The sequence below is a fragment of the Myiozetetes cayanensis genome, unplaced genomic scaffold (assembly GCF_022539395.1).
Source record: "Myiozetetes cayanensis isolate MyiCay16 unplaced genomic scaffold, myiCay2020 scf4, whole genome shotgun sequence".
NCBI lineage: Eukaryota > Metazoa > Chordata > Aves > Passeriformes > Tyrannidae > Myiozetetes > Myiozetetes cayanensis.
The window spans coordinates 62,542,480-62,564,117 of record NW_026087631.1 but is presented as its reverse complement, the minus strand read 5'-3'; the positions used below and the strand labels follow the sequence as shown (position 1 = coordinate 62,564,117).

The 21,638-nt window shown below is 40.7% G+C and overlaps 2 protein-coding genes across 3 annotated transcripts in view; both read right to left on the bottom strand.

Annotated features, from left to right (window-relative positions):
* MTMR12 (myotubularin related protein 12) overlaps positions 1–1,152 on the bottom strand; it is a 32,577-nt gene extending 31,425 nt beyond the window's left edge. Inside the window, exon 1 of the mRNA XM_050329227.1 lies at positions 997–1,152. Coding sequence (XP_050185184.1) covers positions 997–1,152 — 156 coding nt within the window. The remainder of the gene's footprint in view (positions 1–996) is intronic.
* Positions 1,153–13,126: 11,974 nt separating this feature from the next.
* The window catches only part of ZFR (zinc finger RNA binding protein), a 45,313-nt gene continuing 36,801 nt past the window's right edge, over positions 13,127–21,638 (bottom strand). The window contains exons 16-20 of one of the 2 annotated variants that reach the window (XM_050328868.1): positions 21,375–21,472; positions 20,458–20,553; positions 16,412–16,523; positions 16,205–16,302; positions 13,127–15,469 (exon numbers count right to left, since the gene is read on the bottom strand). In XM_050328868.1, coding sequence (XP_050184825.1) covers positions 15,290–15,469; positions 16,205–16,302; positions 16,412–16,523; positions 20,458–20,553; positions 21,375–21,472 — 584 coding nt within the window. In that variant the 3' untranslated portion in view covers positions 13,127–15,289. Of the gene's footprint in view, positions 15,470–16,204; positions 16,303–16,411; positions 16,524–20,457; positions 20,554–21,374; positions 21,473–21,638 lie in introns of those variants that run through there. The other variant, XM_050328869.1, reaches the window with a different exon arrangement.

Sequence of the window (21,638 nt, the reverse complement as noted above, 5' to 3'; positions counted from 1 at the left end):
AAGAAAGGGGAAACTTAAAGCAAAACGATGAAACTACATGCCACCAGGCCTGAACAACATAGAGAACCAGTTTTGCTATCACAAACTAAGGACCTAAGTTTTCAGTAGCACAGCTACTTTAGTTGTAACAACTATGGATTGTTTTCAGATCCAGTGAAAAACAAAAGCAGTGCGTTCACCAAGGTCCTACCAGTGACAGACTGTACTAACTAACAAGATAAACAAAACTCTCTTCCTTAAGAAGGTCTCATGAGAATCGAACAATTAAGAAGAACCAGTCTGACACAGATTACAAAGAAATAGGAGGAGGTGAAAAACCCAACACATACGGCTCATTTTCACGGATTGGTTAAAACAGCTGTTTGCCAGGAATAAGAACAGAGGAATACAGAATAATACTGACCTAATGCCATCTGGTAACAAGATGACCTCAGTAAACCGAGTCTAAGGTCACTTCGATCAAGCCGCCAACACAAGTTTCAATAAATAAGTGCAAGAACAAGAGGAAAGAACAATATGAAGGCTGAGCACAGAGATACACACAGCCAAGAGCTGTTAGGGAGGGAGACCCAGGGCTTTCCAGCGGCAGAACTGAGAGCAAGGAGTTCACCGAGGCACAGCGCGAAGTGATGTTCAGGGACAATAAGAACAACAGGTTCGGAAAGTCCCACCTTACGGGACGAGCAGCCACAGCCCGATATCTGGTCCCCGCTCATGAAAACAACTCCCCTGACCAGCCAGAGACATTTCTTAATATTTTTTTTCAGCTTTTTTTCACCCCCCTCACCTTCGGGGCAGCCCCCGGGAGGCTCAGCCCCGCAGTCCCCGGCGGCACCCCCGGCACCGTCCCCGCTCCCTCAGGATCCTCCGCTCCCCGCGGGACCCGCCGGGGCTGAGGGGGCGGGAGGAGCCTCGCCTGGGGGTCCCCCCAGTGTCCGCCGCGGCCCCGCCGCCCTCCCGCAGCCCTTCCCCGCCCGCCCCCGCGCCCCCGCGCACCTCCGGGCTGATGTAGGACACGAAGGACGGCTTGGCCGCCCTGGCCCCGCCGCCCAACATGGCCCCGGCCGGCGGCCGCGCCGCTTCGCTGGGCTCGTCCCGAGCGCAGAGGCGGCGGAAGGAGCGATCCCGCCGCGGCGCGGCCAGGATCCGCATCACGGAGCCGACACCGCCCATGCCCGCCCACAGCCACAGCCCCGATGCCGGCCCCGGCCCGGCCCCGCGACGGCCATTTCTGGGGCGCCGCCTCCCGCCCACAGCCCAGGCCTGCTGGTCCCGGGCGCTGTCAGTCACCGTCCCTGGGACCGGGGAGGGCACGGCCCGGGCATCTCCTGCGGGATGTCCAGGCAAGGTCCTGGCTGCTCTTTGCTCTGCGGTGCGCGGCTTGAGCTAACAGGGGTCCCTCCTCCTCTGGCTTTTTGAATTTCGGGGTAACCGCGTCCCTTTTTGCGTTGCTGAGAGGAGCGCCCGCCCCTGCCTGTGCCTTGGTCCCGTTGTCACTTCCATAGCGTCATAAAATCGCAGAATGGTTTGGGCTGTAAAGGACCTTAAAGCTCATTTCGTTCCACATGCCCCTGTCATAGGCAGGGACACCTTCCACCAGACCAGGTTGCTCCGAACCCCATCCAACCTGGCCTTGACCGTTTCCAGGGATTGGGCATCCACAGCTTCTGTGGGCAACCTGCTCCAGAGCCTCACCACCCTCACACCCAAGAACTTCTTCCTAATATCCAATCTAAACTTTGTTTTAGTCATCCATCGCGCTCTTTTGCACTCAGCTGCAAAATGCCAGTGTTGTATCTGTGCAAACTTCTAAGAAAAGCCAGCATTAAATAAAATCTAAACAAAGCATTGAGATGCAGAGTTTTACTTATGGCAGGAGAAGTGCAAGGAAAATGACATAAAACTAGCTCTCCATGAAATCTCCATGAAATCCGCTGAAGCCTCTGAAACCTGACTGCTGATAGACCCCAAGAAGTCGTCTGCTCAATGTCTGTTAATGTGTTACAGCCACATCCTCCCTGGAATGTTGTCTTTGGACACTGTAAATGAACACCAGGTTTACCTGGTAACTAGGTTACTTTTAAAAGCTTCATTTTCATATGGATACAGAACAATGCAAATATTGTTAATGGCCTGTGGCAGTGCAGCAAGACAACATCGGAATTCAAATGACGAATGGTAACCCAGGTGACAATTTGCACACAGAGTAGGCTTCATGGAAATATTTTTACAAAAATAAAACATACTTTACAAACTTCAGTAGACCATAGGATGTGAACATCAATAGCTACTTAAATAGTAGTGATAAGCACTTCTCATATCATTCTCCCTCTTTTTATTGCAATATTCTTTATTTATCTTGCTCCAAACCCAGACTTAGAAAAACCAAAAGAGGAAGAAAAAGGGTTACATGCGTAAGAGAGCCTTTATAGAAGTAAAATGGAGTGACTGTTTTAATTCAGAAATAAAACAATTTCTCTATTTTCAAACTCAAGGAAAAAGAAGTCTTTGGATTTAATCACCTTCAAGAAAATTGTCAGAAAAAAAAAAAAGAAAATTCAGAGATTATGTTTCAACAGTAATTTTACAACAAAGGCTATTCTGGTATGGGATCCCACGCAGAAGAGTTCTCATGTTTCACTCCACAGCTGCTTCCTTGTCATTCCTTACATTGTAGTTGACCTCAGCTGCATGGGTCAAAAGTACATCCCATGGGATTAAATTGGTGTAAATCCAGGGTGAGGGGAAATGTGGGACTGCACTTCAGTGCTCTCAAGTGCATTAAAATACACAAAGGAAAAGAATGGCACAAAAAAATTTATAAGTATCTGAATTTACAGTGGGAATAACATGAATACCTCAGAATGCCAAGAAGTTTATAGCATGCTGAGGCAAAAATCAGCTACTTACTGACATAGCATGTTTCAAAGAGGAAGGGATGTTTTGACACCAGGCCAGAGTCTTAACTCAGATGGGAAGTGCAAAAGGAGCCTTAATTCCCACATAGCACATGGGAATTCATTCTTCAACATCTCATAAAAAAAAAAGCCCTACATCCAAAAAAATCAGAATGTAACTGCTAATCATCAGGAAAATATCCATGTCCTGTCCCTGGCAATGAACAGGGAGTGTTCCTGGGGTTTGCTCTCCAGGCTGCCAAATGTGCAGGGCTCAACCAATTGCAGAAGGAATTTGAAGCCTTTTGTGTGGAATTTTAGGGCAGGATTCAGATCCCCTTCATCAGTCAGTGTATTCATCTTTTCCGGAATGAACGAAATAAACTATCACACATGCAAGTTTACTGACCTCAGAAAAGCACACTGGCATCTGAAAGGGCCAGCTGCAACCCACAGGGCCCCAACAGATTACAGAGCCCTGAGAGCTTTGGGGATCTTCCTTTTCCTCAGAAAGGTCTCTGTCTTCTCTTCTCTTCTAAAACTGGAGTCTGTGGGAAGTACTCACAAAAGCCAACTTCAACCCAGCCACCTTATCTCCGTAGATTCCTCCTGCAGACAGTGGAGGGAAACAGGCTTCTTCTGAAGGCACCCAAATATAGTCTTTGTTCAGAAACAACCTCAAGAGACTGCCCAGTGCTCCAATCACCTCAGGAAATCAGCTTGGCCAGACTGAAGTTGGTCTTCTGAAGTGCCCTCCTTCCCCTCCTTGTCTTTACACTATAGTCATCTACTGCCCCATAGTCATCTACTGCCTCTCATTTATGTATTTATATATTTAGTTTCCTGTCATTTTTATGGGCTCCCTCCCTGCACATTTTCTCTCTGCAGAGTTGTTCCCAATTACCCCCTGTAATTTTCTCCTTGTGAGGAAATAAGGCAGTTCAATGCTGTATCATTTGGGATTATTCTCTTCACCAGTGAAGACTTTTTAAGACATAATTTTGCAACAAATTGAAATTCCTGGGATGGTTTATTAACAGGATCTGTCTTCCCACGTTACTTCTAAATGGGAAGTAACTTTCACGTTGCCAATGACTTCCAGTGTATTAAAAATAAAGCGTGTAAAATTATGTAGTTTAGTTTTGTTCAGTTTTACATTTCTCAGTTATATCAATGACAGTCATGCAAGTGTAGAAAACTTTTAAAAAGTCAAGTTCTAGTTTATCTGTGGTGGGTGAGGGCATACAGCATTTTACTGCCCCCATTTTATCCTTATACTTTGAAGTATATCACAGTATTTACCTTTAAAGCTTTAAAAGAGGGAAATTCACAGATCAACTCTGATCTTCCCCTGAACAGAGATTGCTTTGTTTAAAAAATTTATGTGCCACTAATTTGAGTAATTCTTTGGGCTGAATTCTCAGCTGTGCCCAGGCTGGGTGGGAACAGCTGATAGAAGAGAGACAGAAAGGAGCCACTTGCAGCTTTTCTATCATTTTTTTTTCAGGGATCCTCCTAACTACAAGTTGTATCCCCTATTTTCATTCATGGAAAATTCCTTTCCTTCCTCCTCATCAGCATTGCCTTAGCCACGGGGAGTGAGTAGCCTGGATAAGGCATTATCCAAGGCAGTATCTGGAGCACAGTTGGCAAAGATCACTGAACCCAGCTTTGTGTCACATTCCAGCTTTTCTGAGCCTGGGACTTTGTAAATCGTGGTGCCCTGGGAAGTCCAAAGGGTGCTCGGATGCACTGTGGTGCACTCGGATGGGGTGCAGGCCACTGTGTGTTGTGGCTGCTTTGGTACCGGTTGGAGAGGTGTCATGAATTTTTGAAGACATTCCTGGGTGTTGAGCAAACTTGTGTGACTACTGAATTTCTACTCCCAATTTCCTCTTTTTGAAGAAAATAGAAGTCTTTGCCCTGCTGTAGACCTGCAAAGTCACAGGTGGGCAGAGCTTCCATTCCAGAGGGGTGAATCACTGGCAGGACTGTGGCTGTGCACCTCTTTGACCTCCCACCATGGTTTCCTCCAGGTGTGGACACTACTTTTAGGAAATGCACCTCCAGTGCTGACACAGGTAAAGATTTTGAAGTAGCAGCTGGAAGAGAATCTCACAAAGTTACCATTTGTCACGGTTTCATGATCCTCCTCTTCTATCCAGAAAAGCTACCCGGACAGAATTTGAAGATTTTTCTTTTTTTCACACTTGCCTAGGCAATGCCAGAAGAACTGCACTTAAATGCACAAACCTGGGTATTTCTGTCATACACGTGTAGTTACTCTTGACACTTGCCAGAGCATCACAGATGGTCACCCGTCCTCATAAGTGAGGAGGTGTCCCCAGAGTGTTGGATTTACCCCTAATATAAACAGATCTCAGACCCATGCATGCTGGGTCTGATACTCCCTATTTCTACTGTTCAGTTAAGTAACTCAGTTTAGGGCTTAATATATTAAACACATTAAAGCGGCTGAAATCAGAATGCAAGAAATATAGGAGAATTAAGATGAAGATGGAAGTCAGATTACTGGGAACTATCAGAGAAAAAAATCACAAATGAGGAATTTACTGCGATGTCCCCTGGGAAAAGGTCAGCAAATCAGTCTATAGCTATCTCTGCTTCACACAGGTTAAGATAATTTCCTATGAAAAGTCATGAGTGTTAGCTTTATGCAAATTAGGACAATTCTAAAAAATGAAAAAGAAAAGCTCTAAGATGTTGCTTTTAGCACTGGATTCACACCGACATTTTCATCTGTCAATACTTTCAGTGTTCTTTGGGAATTAGTTGCCAGACTTGGTTCAGATCACAGTCTGTCACCTTCGAGGGGAACTCCAAGGTAATACTGGAGCTGTGGAGTATAACCATTTTTTTCCATCCTCATTTATGAAGTATAAGGTCAGAGACTGTGTAATGGTGTCTTATATGAACTTGTTATCTCTCATCTTCATTGCAGTGATCTTTCTCTACTGACTGTATCACGTGTTTTGATTTTGTATGCAACATTTTCTATTCACTGTTGTGAGAACCTAATTTCTCTGGGGAGGTTTTGTGTGAATGTCCCCTAGTAAAGGGAAAGCAGATCTATTCCATCTTTCACCACCTGAAAACTCTGGCTCTGACTCCTAATCCATCCCACGTCTCAACCTAGGGATGCCACATGCCCAGTTCCTCCCTGAAGGTGATTGAAGAGATGGATTTTATTTCTTAAGTAAAGCCATCTGGGATGTCCCACATGGCAACATCATGACTCAGATGGTAAACAGCAGTTCCTTCAGCAGTAGCAATACAGACCATTGCAATTTTGTATCTATCCCCTAATTATTGGATATTTTTGTTCTACAAGGGCCTTCCACAGCTAGTGAGGATACTAAAATTTGAAGTCTTAGTTAAGTAATAACCTAGATGGTAAAAGGCCATAGAAAGGGGCCATGGGGACATCTGACCAATGACCAGGAAGGTTCATCTACCACTTGGGGCATATAGGGCATATAGTGCCAAAACATACATGCAGAAGAGTGCAGGTCCAAATTAACAACTATGCAGTGAGACAAAGGCATTAACTGCTGGGAACACACCCTGGAACAGAATGTTTAGTCATAAAGACAGACCTAGGAATTACACGTTTTAAACTTGAGGATGGAAAACAAAGTATTGCTATGAGATTTGTGAAAATTGAAGGAACAAAGCACCTCACATCTAACATCAAAATCACCTTCTTTTATTAGCTACAAGTGGGAGAAGAGGAAGTGAGTAACTAATAACTCTACTCACCCAGGAAAGCATGGGTGTCACAAATAAGAATACAAGAGCTAGGGAAGTTCCTCGCATTTTTTTTTTTTTTTTTAGATCTCTTGAAAGCAAACACAATTCCTTTTTCATGGGCACACAGAGACTTCTTTGTTCCTGTGGTGAACCTCTTTCTTTTATTCTCCAAAAGGCTGTGAATCCAAATCACTTCAGCCTGAAGACTTCTTATTCTTACTAGTACCCAAAGGGTGAGCCAAAGCCCATCTGTGTCAGGAGAAAGGCTATGCCATGTCTGGATGTCAGGAAAAGTTACATCAGGGATCACCTCTCACCCTCCTTTCTTCTAAACCTGCAGTCCAAGGGGAGGTCTTAAGGATCATGATCTCTTAGAAAACAAGACTGATAAATAGCTATGTGGTCCTCCTGATATCTAGGGATGTGAATCGACTCTTCTGTCTTGAAATGAACCCAATAAACCAAAGAGAAACATTCGGCTCCCAATTTGATGCCAGTCCTTGAGCTCAGTGGTAGAAAAATCTGCCAAGGTGTCCTTGGGCAGCCCCGATTCTTTCTGCCCAAGTAACTTCTCCAAATGCAATGTGGTTGGAAAGTCCTTGGGAAAGATTTTCAGCTCTCCATCACCAGCTAGGAATCTGGTCCATCTAGTTAAATAGCTGTTCCTGTGCAGGACTCCTCCTCCTGGGCATGAGGACTTCTGCTCTGGGAGAAGAGAAGCTATTCAGAACTATCCAGCATCCAAGTCACAGGGTACTGGACAGGCAGGTTCCAGAGTATCCTTAGGGAGAAATACAAGGCCTATACAGCAGCCTCTTCTCTTTGTGAAGGGCACTTGAAGCTTTTGGTAGCTTCTCATGTTCTTTCCTTTAGCAGTGACAATTGTATCTAATGCATGATTGCAGTAAAAAAATGTGCTTGTTTTACTTTGCCTACCAGACCCTCGACATACTCTTGGCTTTGATTTCCTAATGCAAAAGGCACTTGTGTGTCACTGATCATGGAAGCTGTGTAAGAGAGGAGCCATCCAGCTAAATAAACGCTCATGCTGTTGTCCCCACCTCCCATACAATTCAAAAATCCAGCCCAGATAATATAAAGAAATCCCTCCAAATAATATAAAGAAACAGGCACGAACCCACCCTTCAGGAAATCTACACACAGTTTAGCAGGAACTAAAAATACAAACTTAAGTCTAGAGGCTGGCTCTAACTTCCCATTTTTGTCCCTGACTCCAAAAAGGCCTTTGTCTAAGCAAGGTAAGCCTTTATTTGGCTAAGACAAACAAGTCTTTGAAGCAGCAAACTTTACAGAAGCAGCAAATCTTGTAAAAGATATCTCATAAACCCATATATTCTACCCTGTTAGCAACTGTCTTCAATTTGCTAGAATGTTTTTCTCTGGAATTGCTGTGGTTTTCAGCTTCAGGCTGTTGGAAAGTTTTTTGACCAAACTTTCTAGAATTAAAACATATTTGTGCTAGAATTAAAAATTGTTCATGCTGACGTCTATAGGGGAATTTGGCATGTCTGAATGTCAGATGGGTATTTGGAAGTATCTTTCTTGATAACTCTAAAACTCACCTGCCCTTATAGAAGTCCAGAACTTTTTTTCCAAGGAAACAAGTTATTTTAATTCTTCTGGTTTTTTTCTGATGCGTGGGTGAAATTTGGAGAGGTACTTTTCCTCAGGGAGAATATATAAACCCAGCAGAGGATTGGCAGAAGTTTATTGTGTGGACTTTGTCCCAAACCTTTGGTTTTCAGATCTGTTTTCTCTGACTCTGCACCACTGCTTCTTGGAAACACTTCAGGCCTGGCTACTCCTGTAAATGGAGCTCTGAACTGGTCATACAGCTTGTAAACTGGCACATCTTATGCCTATGGATATGCTGGAGAATGTGCAGGGGACATTGGTTACAGCATCCAGAATCCTGATTTATGATTTACCACTGACATATGAGGAATGTTTATCCTGAATATATTGCCCTGAAATCAACCCTGGCAGTAGCCTGCAAGAAACTTCTTAAGAAATGTATGGAAGAAAGCAAAATCACACAGTACCTCCTCACACAAGAGTTACATCTGAAATGTCCCTCTCCTCCTGTTATCAATGATTTGCCAGATACAATCTTCTGACACATGTTTATGAAGTCTTCGTTTTATAACCTTCCTCAGGTCAGCTTCCTCAGTGGGAATCCATCCTTATCTTGCAGAATTTCCATAGCTCATTTCTTCTTTGCAGCCCCCCAGTGACTCTGGACAAATTGAATCTCTCTTCTCCCTTCTGCCTGCTCTGTTTAATTTCTTTACCCCCTAAAGTATTTATTTCTAATTTATTCAAAAGATAGTCCTGATTGTGTTTGTAACCACTGCTCTCTTCTAATGCACCAGGAGATTTTATTTCGGGTTTTGCTGCCATGGCGACTTTGCTGCATTTAAAAAAAAAACTTATTTCAAAATGCTGTTAAAATGCATTCTTCAGCAATATAGAGGAACACTGTAGTAGCTGAAACTGATCAGTTTTCCCTTCCTGCTTGTCACAGAAAGGTGAGAATGAACTCTGTCTTTCCAGTGGGAGCTGCTGCTGATGACACAGCGCTCTCTGCTGCTGGGAGCGCACAGGGACAAATACAGACCTGTTGATTTGCTGCGTAGAACTGCTCTTTCTTTTTTGGCTGTGAAGCTTTCACCTGGGTTTCCCAGTGTTTGGACACTACATGTTCAGTTCTGTTTATGAAGTAGGACAGATGCATGGAAGGTCAGTATTCCAGTCCCTTCTGTTCAGTTTTCCCTTCACCTTTTCCCCCAGCTCACTCACAGTGACATGACAAATAACATTTATTAAAACTTAATCTCAACTGGCCTAAATTATTTTGGTCTCAGCCTCCTCAATCACCTAGAACTTCTTTTTTAATTCTGTTTTTGTAGGGCACTGCAGTTGATGCATGGGTGGCAAACCATGCACTGGTCTTCTCTCTGCGTGAAATAAAGCCTTTCCTTTCACTTTTCTACACTATTTTTGGAGTTGACTGTTGCACTACTTGATCTTCCTTTTTTCCCTTTTTGATTTAGCTTTGATTTGTAGCTCTCTAATGGCCTTCCTTTCTTCAACTGGACCCATTTAATTAGGTCTGTTCTTCTGTTATCATTTTTCTTGCGTTTTTTCCCCCCTTTCTAATGGAATGAAATTAAACAAAGTCCAAGTGCTGGATTCTGCGTTCTGGGATGGAGTAATTGGCAGGCACAGGTATAAAGTGAGAGAACAGTGGCTGGACACCTGCAGAGAGAGATGTGGGGGCCCTGCTGATGCTGAGCTCAGTGTGGGTCACCAGAGTATGACCCAGAAGCCCAGGGGGAAAACCCATCCTGGGATCCATTGAATGCAGCACAACCAGCCGGGCCAGAGAGGGGAAGATCCTGCTGTGCTCAGCCTTGTGTGGCCTCACCGTGTGCAGTGCTGGGCCCTGCAGGTGGAGCAGGATGTGCAGGTCTGGAATGTGTCCTGAGGAGGAAAACAAAGCTGCTGAGAGGGCTGGAAGGAATGTCCTGTGAGAAACAGCTGAGGACTTTGGGTTTGTCCAGTTCAGAGAAAAGGATGCTGAGGTGTGACCTCGTTGCCCCCTGCAACTTCCTGAGGAGAGTAAGGGGAGAGCTGCTGAGCTCTTCTCCCTGGTATCCAGAACAGGACACATGGGAATGGCTCACAGCTGCACCTGGAGAGGTTTAGACTGGACATTAGGAAGCATTTCTTTGCTGAGACGGTAGTCAAACACTGGAACTAGAGAAAGGGTCAATGCCTGTCAGCGTTCAAAGGTATTTGGACAGTGCCCTTAAAAGCATCCTTGAACTTGGTCAGCCCTGTAGTGGTCAGGCATGTGGACTGAACAGTGACTGCAGATCCTTTCCAACTGAAGGAGTCTCTTCTATTGTATTATACTTTATTCCATTTCCACTACTTATATCCCTTTCCCTTTCCACTATTTACACACTAAAATAAACTATTTAAGTTCTTGGTAAAAACTGGGATGCCACTTAATTATCACAGACACTTCCCCATGACAAGCACACTCTGTTACTGAAACTGCAATGCTTCCTTCACGGTTATCCCACCTTCCCAAAGCTGCAGTTTCACATGACTATATTGGCAACATTCTGGACCACTCTGGCTCCAATTCTTAAACTTACCACACTTTTCTCTCACGTGTGTAAATACATTACCTAAGCCATGACATTCTATGACAACCAGCTATCCATGTGGGACTGGCAACCCTGGGCCTGAACCTCTGAGAAGCCCACCCCCTTTTGGAGCAGCACACATCCTAGGGAGCACGTAAAACATGACAGTAAACTCCTGTATTCAGGCACCTTCCTCTCTCCCGTATCATCCATTAACTTGCATAACCGGATAATTGCTGGCAAATTTAAATGTGTGCCAGAAGTGAAGCCTGTGATAAGGCTGCTTTACATATTCTGGATACAATTTCCTGATTCATAGTATGCATGCTATTAATACAAGCATGATGCAGAACGCAGAAAAGGAAAGAAAAGAGCTTATGTAAGGAGCAAGGTTTGTGATTCTCTTGTAGAAACAAAAGGCTTTTTGTCACCTTTTTAAAGTTAAAGTAACCTTTTTCTGTAGAAAAAGCCATTAATTTTCTCTTGGTCACCTATTCTCATTCTGCAACCTTAAATTTTTAAGTAAAGGGAACTTAAAAAATCCACAGGTTTCTTGATGCCATTCCACGTTCCTTTCAATTTAGGAAATCAGCCTCAAAAAAGACTGATGCAAAGTATATAGGAAAGTATTTAAGCTAGAGGTTAAGCCTTTAAAAGGTGACAGGCTTCAAACTACCCTGCAATAAATAAATACTAACAGTCATGGTCTTGCAAAATAGTTGAAGAAAATACATGTATTAAAGAAGCTGACACTCAGTGATGACCCTTACTAAGACAGGTACGCAAGGGCCATGTTATATGGGAAAGTGTGCTCTATGCAGGGTAAAGATCCCCAGCAAGAGCTGCCAGTCACGCACCCCTGAGAAACAGTGACCTTTATCCTGGCAGGAACTTTACACTTGTGATATATATTAAGGCAGCATTTCTTAAAATGCAAACTGTAAACCACCGGAAAGCAGTTCAATAAACAGCAAACTTCTCTCAGATTTTCATAAGCCAAATGAAAAAGTGGAACAAAATGGGAGAATAACAATTAACAGATACTTACAGAATGAAGCCTGATTTTTACTTGCATATAAATCAAAACCATCATAAGTCTCTAGACAACACACCTTGGATTCTTTTTCCTCCCCAAAAAGACCAAGTATCTGTTTCATTATTAAAAGCCTGAGAAACACCATGTTGAAGGAAAAAAAGATCTTCTGAGAAGAACTATAGAAGAATCTCTCAAAAGAAATTTGCTAGTCTTTTTGGCTGGAAAACTCTCTGGCTTACAGCTGTCATTGAAAAAAAACAAACCAACTTCCAAAATGGAAGGAAAACAGATGTTTTTGTTGAATCTGTCACTGTACTTTGTAAACTTACCATAAAAGTAGAAAAAACCATTGCCAACCGTGTCTACGCCCCCCCACTATTAATGCTATGCTATTCAAATCCATTTGGACAGTCCAAACAAGTCTTAATTGTTTCATAAAGAAATGAATTAAGCATTGTGTGAATACTTAACAGACTAATGATCAGCAGACACTCAAACAGCAACTAGAATGTTAAATATGCATACAAATTGTTGTAGGAATATTTAAAGTTGATTCCAACTCTCAGAAATTTTCTAGGTAAAACAATTTTAAGTACTATTAAATCACTTCTGAATAGGGAAATAGGTCTAAAAATAGAAGTTGCAAATGAATGCATCACATTCAATAGCTCTGGAAGTTTTAACTGTTCATCTAGAATTTCATAAAACGGCAAGAAGTTGGTGAATTATGTCCCACAGATTTTAATTTCCAGAAATGCCTTTTTGCAAGAATCCATGTGAAACCTCACTGCTCACAGACAAGACACACTTCTTAAGTAGGCAGACAAGTCAAAGTTCGAAAAAGCTTCAAAGCAGAAGAGCCCACATTCTCACAAACTGTTCCTTTAAAGTGAGCATGGAGGGGAGTATCCTTCCTTTGTGGATTTCTCTTTTGTGTATAAGGACTACAGTGGTTGTGATTCTGAGATTTAATGCATAGTATTGCTGAATAAAAAAGGCAAACATTACTTATTAGTCATCTGCCAGCACTGCCAAAACACAGGACATTAAAATGCTTACTTGGTCACAGTTTTGTCTTCCTAAGTGCACAGTGTAATATTTAAAGTAAAAGCTATCTCTGTACTTTTAAAACCTTGTTTTCCCATTCTTCTTAGGTTTGTTAACAAGAGTCAAAAGTTATCTATTAAAATGTGCAGGAAAACCAAAAACAAACTGCAAATTCACTTCACCACACAGCACAAAAATCATGGTCACAGCTTCATATTTAATGTGGAATCACTTTAAGTATACAATATTTCAAAAGATCCAGAAACTGGTTAGGAGCTAAAAGCCAGTAGAACAAAAATACAGAAAATCCAAAATACATCTTTGACCTTTTTAATCCTATATTTTAGGGTCACATTCCTGAATAGACAAGTTTGCTTTATGAGGAAAGAAACTTTGGTATGGAGTTGAACTAGCCACATGAATAGCACCTGTAGCTTCCAAAATAAATAGTAATGGCTAACTAGACACGATGGCAGCAAGATATCCCCTAAGAACAAGCATACGCTTGGAGCTATGCATGAAGGCTGGACAACGGAACTAGTGTATTTTTTTTAAGTAATATTAAAGCATTTCTGCTTTTTTGTATTTCTGACATGGAAATTATTTAGAAAGCTAGTCACTCCCTTGAAAATTGCACTCTGGTGCTTGAAGAACACTATTATTACATGTTTTTCTTTTAAGTCTTTAGATTCCCTCTGTTCTTCTAAAATACTGTATTTTTATTCCATAGGCCCAGGCTGCTTAGCAGTAAATGCTGTGAACAGAAACATCCCCTTTACTCCAAGTGTGACTTATTAAAAAGGTCAAAGATAAATTCGACCTTGAAATGGAACAAAAGATGGGTTTTTCTTAATAAATAGTACCAGAATTAACAAATTATCTTTGTCATGTGTGATACTTTCCTACAGCCATTGATAAAGTAGTTACTGGAATGTTAGTCTATGTTAATCTGTGTTTTATGGGTTTGCAACAAAGCATAATACACATTTAACAGTGTAAGTGAAATTTCAGTTTCCAGTATATAATGAATTTTAGTAATTTAATAAATTTTAATTTTTATTTGTGTATTCCACTGTAGTGCTGTGACAACATATCACACCTGTGTACCAGAGCATACATCAACAGTATGATGTAACTTTACTTACACCACTGCTATATTTAGATTTTTGAAAGAGACATAAGCATACACTATGGCCACAGCAAATAATTTTCTGGGTTTTTTCTTTGATAACCTTCACTTTTTCAGTAATACTTCACTTTTAAATTTTGAATTAATGGAAAAGTCACAGAAAGTTTATACAGGAACAGATATAAGGATAACCTCACAGGCACTGATATGACAAACATTTATTTTAAGGGCTGAGAGGCATTAATACCATATTGACAAAGTTGACTGAAAAGAATGACTAACTTTGTCTAAATGGGAAATGCCCACTTTTGCTTGTTAAGAAATTCAGAAAGTTATTTTTTGGCCTTGCTATGTCACAAAGTCAATCATACAAAGATCTACGCATTTAACCTAAGGTAATAGTTTTAAAAGCCCTTCTATAAAAAAAAAAACAAACCATCATGCAAATCTTTGATCAATTATGCAGCGCTTTAAAACTGTTGCAAGACCATACTGTATATATTAGCTTTTATACTGCTAATGCACAACTAACAGCAAACTCGATTAGATTAACACAAATTTGTCTTAATTACACCGTTATATCACACTAAGGAGACAAATGCCACAAGATTGGCAAAAACATTTAATTCTGAGCACTCAAATGGCAGGACAATTATGTGTTGTAACCCCTTCACATTTAGAATAAAACATGATCCTGCAGTCTCACTTTACAAAAAAGAAAACCAACCAACTTCTGCAAAATATTATTTGGGAGGGGAACAGTTCTACTACCTAACACAAAGTAACTCATACAACTAGTGTCAAAGGCAAACAAAAATACTTCTAAATAAAAAGTCAAAATACACAAAGCAACAGAAGCACAAATGCTGCATTAAATACAGTCAAGATAGGAAGACAATGCACTTGTTAATAAAAAAGACCAAAAAAAAAGAAGTTACTAAAGTTAGCAACACATTTAAAGAAAATGAAATGAAGGAAAACTATTTTTTCCTATGACAACAGTTTCCATTTGCAGTCTTTCCATCCATAATTTGTCTGGTACAGTACATCCAATTGAAATATTCAGAATCTCACAGAAGACCCAGGTTGATGTCTTCAAAATCTAATTCCCAAGTTGGAACTAGATCCAAGTTTTGGATGTTTTAAACAGACATTATTATGAATGAAGTAAAAGCAAGGCAACAAATGGATTTTTCATTACCTTCAATCTTACCAATGATGACAAACATTTTTAAAAGTTATCATAATCTTTTTTGTCTTTCTTTCCCTCTGCTTCAAATCCATCAACCCCATCACTGTCCCTTCTCCTTTTACGATTATTATGGATGTTGAAGCGTTGATTCATCTGTGGTAACGGATCCATTCCTAGAACTTTGTGTATTTGACGGAATGCAAGGAGTCTCAGCGCAAACTAGAAAAAGGGTAGAAAGAAGTTATTTCTGTTAGGAACAAGTGTCAGTTCTAAGTACTTCATCAAACAATTATGGAAGAACATTACTGGTGCATGATACTATCCTTAGCTCTAATTATCCCTTCTTCATTTCCCTAAACAAAGTCAACACAAGAAAATGGGTATGTCACATTTGCTGCTTCTGTAAGTACGTCATCTTAGCTCAAAAATAACGTGCCTGGGTTTTACTGCTGCACTTGCACTGAAGCAGGGAAGGCTTGCCACATGTCCCATTAGGCATTAGGAAACTTTAGCAAAAGGATCAAATGAGGAGGCAGCAACCTCTTAACCTGCAGGCGTGAATGGTCACTACTGTCATATTAAAAATTAAACTTATACAGATTTATCTTTAAAATATTAAATGCCATTGTAATCTCCAATCTAGTAACATACTGCTGCAGAGTGTGCCTATTTACATCTATATATGTATGTATATATATATCTATATCTATATATATGAGAACACTACTAACCTTTCAGGACAATACTTTAATTTTAGTGCTAAAATGAGCACTATTCAGCATCTTCTAATGTGACATGTTTAATGCCTAACTTAAGACTGGTAAGATCTGACCACATTCTAAGAAAGAAAAATTCATGTCCAATGTATAGCTCCATTGAAAAAAACCAAACCCAAACCCAAATCAAACCAAAACCATCCATCAGTTTCAGTTTCTTCACACATACTTTCCTTACCTGTGCACTTGAAGTAATATCCTCTCGTTGCTGATCTGTCATTACAGCAAGTGTATCAAAAGGATCTTTTTCACAGGGGTCCAGAAGGCCAGGACCACCTACAATAATCAGGCTATTAGTAGCTCATCTTTACCTAATTTAAACCAAAATTATAGATTTTACGTTAGTTACGAATAAGTATGCATACACTGATTAAATGCAACTTGCCTTTCAGGATGATTCCTGAAGATATACACTCAAAAACTCTTCTCAGTGCATCTCCAGGACTCTGTGGTCCAGTAGCACTGCTAATTGCTTTTTCCACAAGCAACTCCATAGCCTAGACCAAAAATAAGAGAATTCAACCAAATCAGAAGATGGATTAAGACAGAAAAAAGCTGCTCCTGTTGCTCAATATAGAACTTTTGAATCTGGAATTTTGAACACTACACATCATACAACACTTTCAGCTGAAAAGGAAAAAAAAAATCCTGTTATTTTATAAAGATGAATAAAAAGAAAGGTGGTGCAAGATTAACACTGAGTACTGATAATGATGATACGGGAGGCCAATCACTGTTCTCCAGAGCTCAGTATCAGTCCCACTCCTGTTTAATACCTTTATCGATGATCTAGACAAGGGGATCAAGTGCACCCTAAGTCAGTTCACAGATGACACCAAGCTGGGTGCAAGTGTTTACCTACTGGAGGGTAGGACACTCTGCAGACCGATCTGGACAGGCTGAATCGATGGGCTGAGGACAACTGTGCGAGGTTCAACAAGGCCAGGTGCTCGGTCCTGCCCTTGGGTCACAACAATGCCATGCAGACCTACAGGCCTGGGACAGAGTGGCTGGAAAGTGTCCCAGTGCTGGTTGACAGTGGCTGAACATCAGCCAGAGCGTGGCCAGGTGGCCAAGAAGGCCAATGACACCTGGCCTGTGCCAGCAGTAGTGGTGTGGCCAGCACAGCCACAGCAGTGACTGTCCCCCTGTAATGGGCAATGGTCAGGCCATGCCTTGAATCCTGTGATCAGTTTTGGGCTACCCTGAGGTGCTGGAGCATGTCCAGAGAAGGACAGTGGAGCTGGGGAAGGGTCTGGAACCAAAGTCCTATGAGGAGCAGCTGAGAGAGCTGCGGGGGCTCAGCCTGGAGAAAAGGATGCTCGGGGGGGTCCTTATCACTCCCTACAACCACCTGAAAAGGAGGTTGTAGACAGGTGGGAGTCAGCTTCTTCTTCCAGGGAACAAGTGATGGGATGAGAACATGGCCTCAAGCTGCAGCAGGGAAGATTTATACTGCATATAAGCAGAAAATTTTTCACTGAATGGGTTGTAAAGCATTGGAACAGGCTGCCCATGGAGGCAGTGGAGTCACCATCTCTGGAAGTGTTCATGACACAGGTATATGGCACTTAAGTACATGGTTTAGTGGTCATGGTCCTGGGTGACCAGGTGTTTAAACAGTTAGGATCTTAAAGGTCTTTCCCAAGTTTAACAACTCTGTGATGCTATGATATGATTCTTCTTATCACAAGTTGTTCAGTAATTTTGTAGAAATGTATACACATGTAGCCTACATATGCAGCTAGACAACTAGTGCAGTCATTTTTTAAGAGTATGAAACATTGTGGGTCACTTGACTGTCAGCCACGTTAATACACTACAAAGAAAGCTACTGAAATTAACAGGATGATACAGAAAAACACTTTTTTTCTACAAGAGTACAAAACCAAAACATAAAATTAACATTCTTAAAACATTTAAGTGGTTTATAGTTCTTCAGTTTAGCAAAACTGAAGTTCATAGCAAGTTTTCTCCTGGTCCTCACCTAACGCTAACTCAGATGTTAAATAAGGGTAAAAGAACACTTTGTAATATACATGTTTTCTAAATTTTACACATTATTTGATACTAGTTAAAATGGTTTAAATCATTATCTGTATTTTAAACATTGGCGCTTTTTCAGTGACTATTTCTACTGTTTACTTTTGTAAGACACCGTTTTGTTCCAGAAAAATCTATAAACGATATTTGTAAAAGACTTGATTTCCTCAGTTTCCAAGTATTATATGGATGTTTCACTACTACCTCTTTGGCAAGTTTAATTCTCAAACAATGTGCCTCTCTTGGTTTTAGGTAGGTTTTTTGGAGACACCTGTTGTTTGGTCCTTGTCCTCCTCACTGCATTTACAGCGCTACCTCTGATTTTCCCTTTCCAGGTGTAAATGCTTATTCTCATGTATGCAACTTAACTACAAGCAGTGCTGATCCCAATCCTTCACCAAGGGTGCCCATTCCTTTCTATTTTAGCTCCATTTAACTGACATATTTCAATTCTTGAGCACGTTATTTCCATACTCCCACTGTATCACTTAGGATTTGGCAACAGTTATGTCAAGGTTTTCAAGTATGAAGCAAAATGCATCAGTAAAGAAAAAAGCAGACCACGCTTTTGCATTTATTCAAGTCTACTTCATTTGAATCCTCATACAATACACTTAAGTCTAGAACTCAGTCCTAGGACAATATAAACCATGACTGATGCCCTGGTGTTTATGTCCACAAAAGGCTGGATTTCAAGTCTGAAACATGAACCTTGAGTAACAATTTCTTCTAACTTGTAGGAACTCGACAAATTTTTTCTACTTTTATTTTTACTTTTAGACACATAAAATGCTACTAATATCAATATTTTAGACTTCCTAATATCTTCTACTTTTACAACTAGTTATGTTGCAGTTTTTTTAAGCGCTTTGGCATCTCTTTCATTCATACGAGGTTTCTAGCATGTAAGTTGGGAAAAGGTCTGTATCCAGAAAACTGTGTTTCTCCAGTCTATGAAATTCCATCTGTGACTGGCAGAAATCACCACTTTCATTTAGCCATTGTTTTAACCAGTAAGATTTTTCCCACAGGACAAAAGAACTGCTGACTACACTTCAATGCTGATCCATGTCACGGACAATGCATCAGATGCCAGGAGCAAGTCAGGAATCACTTTCGGAGAGAACTGAGACACAGATAGGTCTGACATGCTGCTTCCTACCTCTCTTCCCTTTTGGATTGTATTAGAGCAGGTAATGTGAGCATTAAGGAACTACATTCCTTGTTCTTTACCCACGTGCCGCCTGCTGTTGCAGTAGTTCTAAGGATGCTTTTCTAAAAGTATGCCAGGGTTTATTCTTTGGCAACTTTGTGATATTAAGAGGGCACTTACTTCTTAGTGTCTTTTAAGCTCTATTTGTCTGATATACTTTTCATGAAATCTAGTAGAGAAACAAACAGTATTTTTCCCCCCTAGATATTTAAAAACCAGATATAACTGCTCCACTTCTTTCCAGAAGCAGTAAATATTATTACAAGTAATTTAATAAAATTTTCTGCAAACTTAGTAGAGTTGTAAAACGTTTCTCATTGAAATAAAGCCAACTGCTGAAACTTCCTTGACAATGATTGTGCCCTTCCTGCCAACACTGAAAAGGAAGGAGCATATTGCAACTCAATTTGGTCTGTGAAACAAACCAGTCAGAGCTTATTTCCTCACAATACAGGTTTCAGAGCCTTCTTTCAGACTATCTTTGTCCAGTCCACAGACTGAACATCTGTTAATATCTGGAGCATATTCTGCACTCCTGGAGAGGTAATTTAAGACAGTCAGTGCAAAAGGACACTCATGTCAGTGCTCCAAGAACACTCATCTGCAAGACTTTAGAGAGATGACCCTATACCACCCAGAGATTTAAGTGACTGATAAAAATCAGATGGTGACACAACCACAGACTGAAGTACTGTAGCATTTCACCCTGTGGGAGGTGAATGATCACTGGAATTACTGTGATTTATTCTTTCAAGTAGCCTTTATGTTATCATGGAACTATCTGGGTACAGCTAACATTATTTTAAAAAAGCTTCAGCCAACTCCAAGCATTTTAGAGTAGATGGTTATAAGAATATATATCCTTTTATACAGAGGAAAGGGAAAAAAAGCTAAAATCTAGAACAAGAATATACCCACAAAGGATATAAAAGAACCAGAAAATTCCTTTTGGAAAAAATAATTACTTCCAGTTTCAAATGACAAAACCTCAGAAAATTATACTTTAAGATGGAATCTGGAGTATTTGTTAGCAAAAACCGCTCCAAAAAATCCCCTACATTACTTGTTGAAAAAATCTAAATTGAAAAATTGTAGTAACACTTCCCTACACTTCCCCTACTTTAGCTGCAGTACCATACCTATTAAAAACACTCATTCAAAAGGACATTACTTACCCAGCTAGGAAAATCAGACCAAGTTGGAACCCGCTGACAAAGGTCACGAAGAATACGTATGATAATCACACAGGACTGCAGACCATTAGCTCTAGCCTTGAGAGCAATACAAAATCAAATTAATTAATCCTTCCACCTGCGGCAAATAGGAGTTGCTGAACGACTAAAACACCGCTGTTCAATGGAAGCTCAGATACAAGATTGAAACAAATCATTCTACAACTTTATTCCATGAGCTGCCATTTACAGCAGTATTTTATACAGGGTTAGTAATTTAAGGTGGTAGAAGTCAAAGTGCACAGGTTATACAAGAATAACATTTCTTGATCCCCTGTACACTTTGACCTATGTTCATTTGTAACAATAAATACAGTATCTTTCTATATTAGAAAAAAAAAAGGATAAAGTAAAGATCTAAGAAACAGGTATAGAGACTGAAAGGTCAAGGGAATCTGTTTGGTTTCTTTATTGTGCCTTTGCCAGCATGCAAAGTCACTAAACCAAACAGTTGCTTCTCACCTTTCATTCCCTACACTTAATGCACTTAAAGAAATAGAAAAAAAAGTCTTAAAATCTAAACACAAAGCTTTAAACACATATTCCATTATTTAAAGCCAAGTTACTCTGCAGCCTTATGGAATATATAACAAATATACACCGTATGATCACCCCAAGCGAGTCAAGCTTTCAACATCGCCTCCTCAATGACCAGAAAAAAAATGACGTCAAATGAGCAACAACTGCATAAAGCAGCTCCTCCATACTCAACCTTCTACAGTTAAATTTAGGGACCAGAAAAGTATTAAGTATTATTAGCATGAACAACGCTGAGTGTTTTCAAACAATTAAACATTTATATTGTAACTGAACTAATCTCTCATAAGGCTACAAGAAGAAAGTAAAATGATGTTCCGAACCTGGAACCACTTAGCGTGGCGTAGAGCAGCCAGAGCGTCAAGGCATTTTTGCCTGTCCAAGACGTCCGGTGGGTCTTTCACCATACCCGAGGTTACATCTAAAATGGATTGAATTGGCAAAATGCAGTGAGGAATGGGTGTTTGACCAGGTGAGCAAGACACTTCCTTAAACAGCTTCAATGTCACACATGCCATTTAAAGTTTAAAGCCCTTGAGCAACAAATGTAAAATGTTCAACGAAAAGTCGTTCAATTCGGATGAGGG